The sequence below is a fragment of the Dermacentor andersoni genome, chromosome 3 (genome assembly GCF_023375885.2).
Source record: "Dermacentor andersoni chromosome 3, qqDerAnde1_hic_scaffold, whole genome shotgun sequence".
NCBI classification, from domain to species: Eukaryota; Metazoa; Arthropoda; class Arachnida; order Ixodida; family Ixodidae; genus Dermacentor; species Dermacentor andersoni.
In genome coordinates this window covers 141,876,005-141,885,661 of record NC_092816.1, presented here as the reverse complement: position 1 = coordinate 141,885,661, position 9,657 = coordinate 141,876,005, and the positions used below count along the sequence as shown (strand labels likewise).

The 9,657-nt window shown below is 44.2% G+C and overlaps 1 protein-coding gene across 1 annotated transcript; it reads left to right on the top strand.

Annotated features, from left to right (window-relative positions):
* The first annotated feature begins 2,985 nt into the window (after positions 1-2,985).
* On the top strand, positions 2,986-8,723 carry LOC126525128 (uncharacterized). The gene is made up of 4 exons (XM_050173185.3): positions 2,986-3,125; positions 4,425-4,495; positions 5,914-6,006; positions 7,508-8,723. The coding sequence occupies exons 1-4, from the start codon at positions 3,059-3,061 to the stop codon at positions 8,354-8,356; spliced, it is 1,080 nt and encodes a 359-aa protein (XP_050029142.2). The 5' UTR covers positions 2,986-3,058; the 3' UTR covers positions 8,357-8,723.
* The last annotated feature ends 934 nt before the right edge of the window (positions 8,724-9,657 follow it).

Below are 9,657 nucleotides of genomic sequence, written 5' to 3'. Positions count from 1 at the left end.
AAGAATATTTTAGGTGCCGTATTCATAATAAAAAATCCATGTACTCTTAGTTTTTTATATACAGCCCATGACCTTAGGGTCACGTTGGACTTTTGGGCAACAGGAAAATGCACAAAAAGACAAACCTTTATTTTATTCCTTGAACGGAAACGAAAACACAATGAGCACATATTTACTTTGTTAACAGTAGTATTGTAAAAAACATTGAACGCTCCTAACGTTACACACTTGGTGTGGAATAGTTATGTACATTGCTTATCGCTCCTAATACGTTAGGAAGCATGACACACGCAATAGGACACGATATTACGTGCACTGTGCGCGTCCTTTGCGGTTGCGATTCTCCACAGCGCATCTGCGTCTCTTTCCATTGTCGGCTACTGCAACAAAGTGACTCCATTTGGTGGTTATACCGTGATAGCAAACTGGCTATGTCACCACTTGGCGGCTTTCTTCGACAACCGGATCTTCCACCACCACGGACTGTCGCAGATAGCGATCCTGTAGACTTTTACGTTTATATCCCTCTAATTTGTGCCCCACGTATGTCTACTGTATCGGGCAACAGCATTCAGGGGCGGAACCAAACCACCTTTTTTACCACACGCGAGTTCCTGTCTGCAGATGACATCCTGTGTTAGTAACAAACATCTGCCTGACAAAAAAAATACAGCGATGGTCGCATGTTTATAGTGCTTTCTTCTTAGATGTGCAACACACTATCTCGGCGTAAATAATTAAAGTAGGATGTTCTTTCTGGCTAGTTGGTCCATACTTGAAGGAAGGATAAAAGTGTAAAAAAAAAACGTTTTTCTTTTCTGTGCAGTTCTAACCTTTTTTCAAATATTTCAAAGAAACATGCCCGCGAAGCTCTGCATAGTGAAGTGCCATTCACGACAGCGCCAATTTCGACCTTTTTGAGGAGGTCCATCGAAAACAAAGACAGGTGTGGCCACTTAACCTAACCTTTCCAACGCGCTTATGCGGTAACCATCGTACAGCGCTTAAAATCCTAATATATTGCCATTCGCTGCCATTGTTCGCGTAACCATATGGTCACGGACATCGTTAATGGCTTAACCACTTGAATACACAGCAATATACTGCAGTGGCTATTTTGCATGGTTATCGTTATCATCATTATTATTGAAAAGAAAATTTAATGAAAGAGTAAATGATAGGCCGGCCAGTACTGCCGCAAGTGCGACGAAGCCCGTCTGCATCAAACTGAGAGTGGCCTTTTAGCTAAGTTCGTTTTAACATTTCGCCATTGTTGTTTGTTCGACAGCAGAATGATGAAAAGGCGAGTACAAGAAAAAAAATCTTTCTGAAAGTCTGAACTTCATAAATGCAATTTACAAATTCAACATCAATACAAGTAAAAGTTGCACAGTAGTAAGAGTAGCGCCTCGCATGCGCACTTGGCCGAAGGTGGGTCACCTTCTTTGAGATGCTGCTGCCGGTTGGCGACGCACCTGGGAGAACTCCGTGTAGCATACAATGCTGGGGACGCAGTCAGAGTGTTTCACTGACTGTTAATGGATAGCGAATACCCAGCAGTGGGGCTGTAATGGTGGAGCCGACGTTCCGTGGAAGTGAGCGCCACCTTCACAAAGGGGCAGGCAAGCAGTAGAAAAGGCTCCATTGACTGTACAATATAGATAGAATATATTTTCCGCATTCTACAACAACGTCTGCACAAAACCCTGATGCGTCTCCTAAAGAAACAACGTACCCATGGTGCCACTCGGTTCGAAAAGCTAGTAGCTTCCAAGTATAATTGTTGTACTACGCTATACTATACCACAATAGAGTGTACTATACTATACCTTACTATACTAAGCTGCCAAAACGGATCTGTCAGAGTGAGTGCACAACATTATTTCGCACACCGTGGTGGTTAATAAACAGTGCTAGAGTTCCAATGAACAGCCTCAATTTATGCTACTACGAGGGAGTACTAAATGTTTCACAGCATATTTGGCTTCAAATTTACCTTGCTGTTTGTGCGCAAGGTCAGTTCTGCATTGGCCGGTTGTCTTCGCAAACAATATTACGAGCACCATGATTGGCTGACGTCTCTTCTTACGGATAGCTCTAGCATAAGAATACCTTTTTTACCGATACAGTCTCTTCATTGTCATCATCAAGCGGATGGAAACATTTGCTCGAGAAATGAACAACAGAAATAGCGGAGAGATCGCTTATCACTCGAGATTTTCCGAAATATGTGATGGAAACTGTAATCTTTTATGAACGTTTCATTACAGAACATTCATTATCATCGGCTTCCAAGCGTCAAGACAAGCGCAATTAGTTCGCACTTACTCTGTCGGGGCCGTAGACGGTGTTATCTACATCCTGTCGCAGTAGAAGCGGCATCCGGGAATTAGCCTCACGCGTGCGGTTGTCACCTTCAATGAGACATGGAAGGAACACAGAGAGCTTAAGAGAAAGCAGGCTAACGACTGAATTTTCCCGACGACAAACGGAGGACATAATATTGGTTTCATGTCTTACATTAAGGTTTGTGCGTAAAAAAGGCTGAAGAAAAACTAAATAGTGCAAAAGAAAAGACAAGAATAGGAGCACTAAGGCTCTGTCTACCGTTTGGGTATGACGGCTGCTGAAGAGATAACTGTGAAACAAACAATAACCGCCCCTCACGGCGCTGTGAACCGTGGTCGGACGAGCGCCGTCTTCGCGTAATAAATGTTTATGATAGTTTGCCGACGATATGACGTCACCCTGGGCAGGGGTCACCGAGACGCTTATCTGCAAAGTCGGCGCAGGCCCTTTCCTCAGAGACGTCAAAGCGCTGTGCGACTGCTTTGCCTCATGTTTAGAAGAGGGGCTCTAAACGGAACTTCCATAAACGTGACGTCACACACGTAAGCTCGGTAGCCAATCAAAATAGAGCTTTGTCTGAATTGCACGGTTCGCGGTGAAGCAACAGCTAGGCATATAAAAGAGCGCACGAATATGAACGAGTACACAGTGAAGGCGAAAGAAACGTTTGAAACTGACAAGCACAAAGGAGTACCACCCGAGAAGCAAGATGATCGTGAACGCAAGAATCCTGTGTCTCAGCGCCGTCATGGTCTGCATGGCGGTGCAAGTTATGGGTGAGTAGTTCGTGCTGGATGTTTTTCCCTCTTGCTAAACAGGTGTGCGGTGAGCAGAATAATTAGAATTGTTCTATGCATGTTAACTAACTGATTTATTTGGTTTGTTTAGCCAAACGGTTGTGAGTAAAGCCTGTGATGGGTGATTACGCCTGCTGTCTCTGTATCTTACGAAGTATAAGATGGTCGCACTTGCAGGAACTGACATAGATTGTATTTGGAGTATATTGACAGGTAAACACGCTTCTTGAGCTGTCGCAGGAAGTACTTAACCAAGCCTGTGGCCCGAGTCGAAAGTGCGGACCTACGGGATGGCAATAATTTCACCTGTTGTTCTGTGTGATTTTTACCAAATGTCAACTATACTTGTTAAATATATTTCTATGTGTAATGTATTTTATCAATTATCATATATTAAAAACAACTTGTTTAGCTAAGTCTACAGAGGTGAAATGTAAAAATTCTGATAATTATGGTCACTTGAAGTACTAGTACACTACAAGAATGATGTCTAAAAAACATTTTTCGCTTAGTCACCAATGAGGAAGTAAAGTGTGCTCAATTATAAGCGAGTTTGAAAGTGTGCAAGAAGAACTCCGCCAGCGTTGCCAATTTTATTGCGCTAAAGCTTATAACAGTGATCTGCTGGTTGCGATACAACTGGTACATTAGTACACCGCGTCCGAATTCTCAAAAACCATCTTACATAACATTGACCTGCGACTGTCCATACCTGTCTCAATCATCTCGTTACTACGCCGATTGGCCGCCATAGCAATATGCACCGTAGTGGCAGCCACTTTCTAAGGCTTATATAGGAATGTGACATCGGTGACTCCAAGCCAAAGATTCCACCTGATCAGCATTCCAAACACTCAGTAGCATCACGATATAGACAAGTAGTGTGTTATGTTGGAGGCCTTATGTAGACGCTTTCTGATACATCCCCATTCTGTGACTACTCTAGCAGCTACGCACAAAATTCCCGTATTCACGACTTGCTTCTTATGATAGACATGTTTTCTCGAGAACCGGCGCCAGGCAATTCTGATGTTAGACATTTCAATATTGAAGGTTACCGGCAATGAAACAAAGCACTTATGAGCGAAAACATTTGCGAATTCGGCCCCGAAGAAAACAGGTGTTTTATTTTGCATAAGGCTGTTATCGTGCGAGGCGCTTGGACACTTTCTTTTGGTATTATGTGCCTGGGGTGTTGAGTGTTTGTGGATGATTTCAACGCATCATAGTTAAGCGCACATTGTTTGTTTTTTTGTCTCGCCTCGATCGCTTCTCTAGCCGTTCCTTTGGGCGCGGCACCACCTGGCTTTGCTCTTCCCAAGTGCCCAGAGGCGACTAACTACGGCTTTGTAAGGAAACTTTCTTATATTTTATACACACTGCTGAAATATTACTCGAATGCTACAGACACGTGTTAGTGCAAACCATTCTTCGTGATAATTACCATGTAGTCAATGATGTTTTCATGATAGCAGTCGTAATTGACATTTCGGCGTTTTAGCTGAAGTTAACATATTAGTTAATCTTCATACATTGTAGATTTGCCTTCCGTTAAAACGCGTTTCTTTCCACGTCGCATTACCTAAAATGAGCGCTCGCTCTTGGCCCATGTAAAATAGGGTAGCAAGCAGAGGGCGCCACCTCAAGTCTCTGTGCGTTGGTTAGATTGAGCTTGTAATAAATCAAGTATGCCGGCAACATTAACAGAATAAAGACATACGAATATTGTTGTCCAGCACCGAATATTGTGCTATAAGCTAGTTTGGCCCGTGAGATATTCAATGGGCTTATGATGTGATACGGTTCATGACAGGAATGCGCATATGCATCTACGTACAATGTGGCAATTATTGCTTTTGTTGCAAGACAAAGAAACTTACTATCACCAACAGATGCGACAAAGGAAAAGGAATAATTAAATTAGGGGGTTTTACGTACCAAAACCACTTTCTGATTATGAGACACGCCGTAGTGGGGGACGCGGGCAATTTGGGCCACCTGGGGCTGTTTAACGTGCACCTAAATGTAAGGATACGGGTGTTTTTCTCATTTCGCCTTCATCGAAATGCGGCCGCCGTGGCCGGGATCCGATACCGCGACATTGTGCATAGCAGCCCAGCACCATAGCTACTAAGCAACAACGGTAGATGCATAGAAAGAATTATAAAGGGTGCATGGCGGGTAAGACGGCTTCACTTACTAACGAGGAGTTTAGAAACATTAAGTCAGCTTTTGTCACGTGCTTATAAAAAAGCTAGCGTCAAACATTATGTTCTCTTTAAATCGGGAAAATATCGATGGTGATCAACCTACTATTGCCTTAATAACAAGGACCTTAATTTTATTGATGGTATAGATAAAAAAAGTATTCCCGCTTCACAAGAGAAAGCTTGAAATATTTGTCGGAGGGGTCATTTATGCACAAGTTTTTATTTTATTGCGTGGTGTACTGCAGCCAGCATTTCTCTCTGATACCTATTAATTGCGGCCCGTCATTCTGAAGCATTTATTTGCAACGCTTTCACGAATATGGGGATGATAGAATGCTGCAGGAACCCACTAAGAGCTTTAGATCTCAATGAAATCTTTTCTTAAATATGTAGTGAAGTATCCCTGTCATGTGACCATAAAGTTATATGTTGAAAACATAATAATTTGTTGAGGCAGTCAACACCTATCGTCATGTTTCAACGAAATATTCAACTTTCATAAATATGGTATTCTTTTTTCCTACTCCAATAAGGCATACTATATTTAATACTTTCAGTTGATCTTCGCACGACTAAGAAACCCGTGCAAGTACTTATGCCAAGGATATCCCATACGCTTTGAGGCCGAAGACAACGGAACACCATGCACAGTAAGTCAGCATTTTATTGTGCCTGAAAGCATCATTAAATTGTGCGATGAGATCAGGTTATGAGAACATAGAAAGTGTATTAGTTAAGCCGATATTAAGGCACGTATTTTGCGTCGTATTAGGTGTGTAGTTTACGAGTTATATTGCAGAGCCATTACTTCGATGTTTAAATTGAGCTGCGATACTGCATAATTTTTTGTTCTCAGGTATCTTACATTGAGTATCTACTTTTGCATCTAATAGGACTACAGAGTATTCCTTACACTCAATGCCGCAGCTACTTCAACGTTGAAGAAGTGTTATTCAAGTTAAGAAGAGTTGAAAGAAATAATTCTATTATAACTCTTATCCCCACATGCTGGGTCAAAAGTAGTGTTTACGATGACCAGCCAACAAGGTGCGCGGTTTCTGTGTTTGAAGTAAATTACTTCGGAAAAGGGATGTCTTTACAAAGAATTCCCGGCACTACCCGGATCTCCTTCAGCGGGGACGCTGCGCCATTAATATTGTTATTATTATTATCATCGTTTCATGTCATATCACTTATATAATAAACTCAAATAAAGCAAATCAGACGAGCAGGCTGGTACATGCCATCGAAAGGGGCACAAGTACAGCCTATTCCTCCGGAAGAAGGAAAGGAAATAGAAAAGATACAAAAGCACAGAACGATGCAACACGTTGACTGGGTTGGCAGAGAGCGGATTGAACAGAAAGCATTTTTAAAGTCCCTTCGGTTAAATGTCGAGGAGTGGATAGTGAGAGTAGGGGGGGGAGCTGAATTACGGGGTGCGTTGACCATTAAACTTTAAACACGCTATTATTAGGAATAGTAAAAGAAGGCAAATCAAGCGACAACGCAAACCAAGGACGGCATGCACGTTCAACATAGCAAAATCGACAAAAAAGCGAACTTCACTCTGAAATAAGCCAGACAAGATACCAGATGCTTCGAGAAAAGCAGCTTTGAAATCTAAGGATGTCCTAAATCGTCAGAAAGCTAGACTAACAAACGAAATCCCATCAGCAATGAAAACATCAGGCCACATACTCGTTAAACTTACATCAAAAAAGATAACCGACGTAGGGCCAACAGGATTCTTTACTGCAAGGTTTTTATAAAGATATGTGTTGAAAGAACTTGAAACGATGCTTGAAACCAACTTCAAACGAGAACTGGCTTCATCACATTCTTATCAAACTGCGCTTCAAATACTTTTGCAATTACTATCAAGAACAATAACCTTACATATCAGCGCATATAACAAAAATACCGCCGAATTTGCTCTACTGCGTGGGAGGAATGGGTAAAAAAAGAAGCACGGCTTGATATTGATCTAAAATACCTCGCATGAATGCCCAGCTTCAACCTATCGATTCCATAAGCAATGTATGAGCACCTAGCTCTGAAAAAAAAAAAAAACGGCAGTCGGCCCTACGTGAACCGAATATCCCTTCTTGACATACTATTCCTTCACCAGAGTTGCCTTGAATTTTGCAGACTAAAAAGGTATTCAACGGCGAATGCCTAAATGGCAAGTGCGTCGCCGTGCTGCCGCCACCACCGCCAGCACCCGCCCCTGAGCCCGCACCAGCTCCCGCACCTGCGCCTGAGCCTGCACCCGCCCCAGCTCCCGAACCAGCACCTGCCTCAGCTCCCGAACCTGCTCCTGCTCCAGCACCCGCACCAGCCCCCGCACCAGAACCTGCTCCTGCTCCTGCCCCAGCACCGGCTCCAGCCCCAGCACCGGCCCCCGCCCCCGAGCCTGCACCAGAAGAACCTGCACCTGCACCAGCTGCGGAAGAAACTGCGGCAGCTGAAGAGCCTGCACCTGCCGAAGAGCAGCCCGCTGCCGAGCCAGCTGCCCCCGCGGAAGAAGCCGCGCAAGAAACCGAGGAAGCCGCACCTGAACAAGCACCGGAGCAGCCCGCTGAAGAAGCTCCCGCTGAGGAGGCCACCGCTGAAGAGCCTGCAGCTGAAGAGCCAGCCGCAGAACCGCCCGCTGCTGTAGAGCCAGCCGCTGAGGAGCCAGCCGCTGAGGAGCCAGCCGCTGAGGAGCCCGCTGTAGAGGAGGCTGCCGCCGAAGAGGCTGCTGAGGAGACGGATCAGGAGGTTGTTGAGGAAGCCGCTGAAGAAGCCGCCGAAGCAGCTGCAGAAGAAGCTGCTGAAGAACCCGCAGAAGCAGCTGTAGAACAAGACTCAGAAGCACCAGCTGAAGAAACAGCAGAGGCGGAACAGCCCGCGGAGGCTGCTGAGCCGGTGGAGGAGGCTGCTCCCGAGGCATCTGCCGATGACGCCACAGCAGAAGGCAGTGAAGATGCAGCCGCCGACAGTGAAGATGCGGCGTGAACAATACGTGTAGTTTAGACAAATAAAATAATAAATTTGGATATGACACAGTGCCTAAAAATGTCCAGAAAGCAATTTTACCTGCTCCATTGTTCAACGGCGCCATAAAATATTTAGGACGAGAAAGAAATTATTCCTTAGTTGAATGTTTACAGAACCACATTACGAAACATACATGAAAGGTCATTTCTACTCCGCGTAGTAACTACGTAAAATTCCTTTGTATAACTTGCAACTTTCTGCTAGTCTAGTCACCCCAATTGCTTCATATGTTTTATGCCCTCTTTCTGCAATGTGCGCATTTTAAACCTGCAAACGCAGGCCTGAAGACAATTAAGAAGCGTGTGAATAAACAGTCGCAATTCTACGCCTTTATTTTTCAATCTTGCCCATCACGCTGCTTTGAATGTTCTGAAAACTTTTTGTATGGCTGCTGTGTAACAACAGGAAGAGTAGTGTTCGCAGAAGATATTTTCCCTGGGGAAAGGCTCTAATATTGCAGCGATTTTCGTACAAATTGTTGGTGAGTCCACAGCCCCTGTAATCCGCAAAAAGCGTGCATGTTCGGTTGTGTCGAATGAAGGAAAATCAGGGCAGTAGATATTTGGTATTACAAGCTTATTTTGAAACTAAAAAAATTAACAAAAAAACAAACGACATCAGCGGTCTGTAAAATGTATGCGGGTTTCCTAATTCTGGCCTCTCTACGCTGCGCCTATGATGTTTCTTTCCATCTGAATGGCGTTGAATGCTAACTAGAACCTAAAATTATGAGCTTAGCTTAATTGCCTTGCCCAGCGTTGTTTGCTGTATTTCTCGGAGTCGCGTAATACCTATGGCCCAAGGGCACTTTCACACGTGATTGAGCTCGAGTAGGATTGAAATCCACAATCCTGATTGGACCCTTGCGCGAGCTGCAAAATGAAGCAACTCCCGGCCTGAACTTTGATAAGGATCGCGCTCGATTGTGCGCGAAAGTCCTCAGTGCGATCAGTGCACATAACGAAGCATGCTGCCAACATTTTCTGATGGAATTGATTGCTCAGACGGAAGACATACCAAGTAGAGAACGGGCATAATCATTACTTACCGGAACATCCTAATAAAGTGAACGCCATGGCCTTGACCAGCGAGCACTAATAGAGGTGCAGTGAAATAGTAGAATCGTCTGCGTGCTGAAAGGGCTCGAAGAATATATAATGCCAAAACGGCTGCGGAACTGCAGCAACCACTAAACAAGATAAGAAAGTTCACCGCTTAGCGCCACGAAGAGGAACGCCAACATTGTACTTAGAAGATAG

What these genes read in the sequence shown, in the direction of transcription:
- LOC126525128 (XM_050173185.3), top strand. Translation starts at nt 3,059, where the DNA reads ATGATCGTGAACGCAAGAATCCTGTGTCTCAGCGCCGTCATGGTCTGC. An exon ending in CATGGCGGTGCAAGTTATGG is followed by an intron (nt 3,126 to 4,424) that starts GTGAGTAGTTCG and finishes TCGCTTCTCTAG; the next exon opens with CCGTTCCTTTGGGCGCGGCA. An exon ending in ACAACGGAACACCATGCACA is followed by an intron (nt 6,007 to 7,507) that starts GTAAGTCAGCAT and finishes TGAATTTTGCAG; the next exon opens with ACTAAAAAGGTATTCAACGG.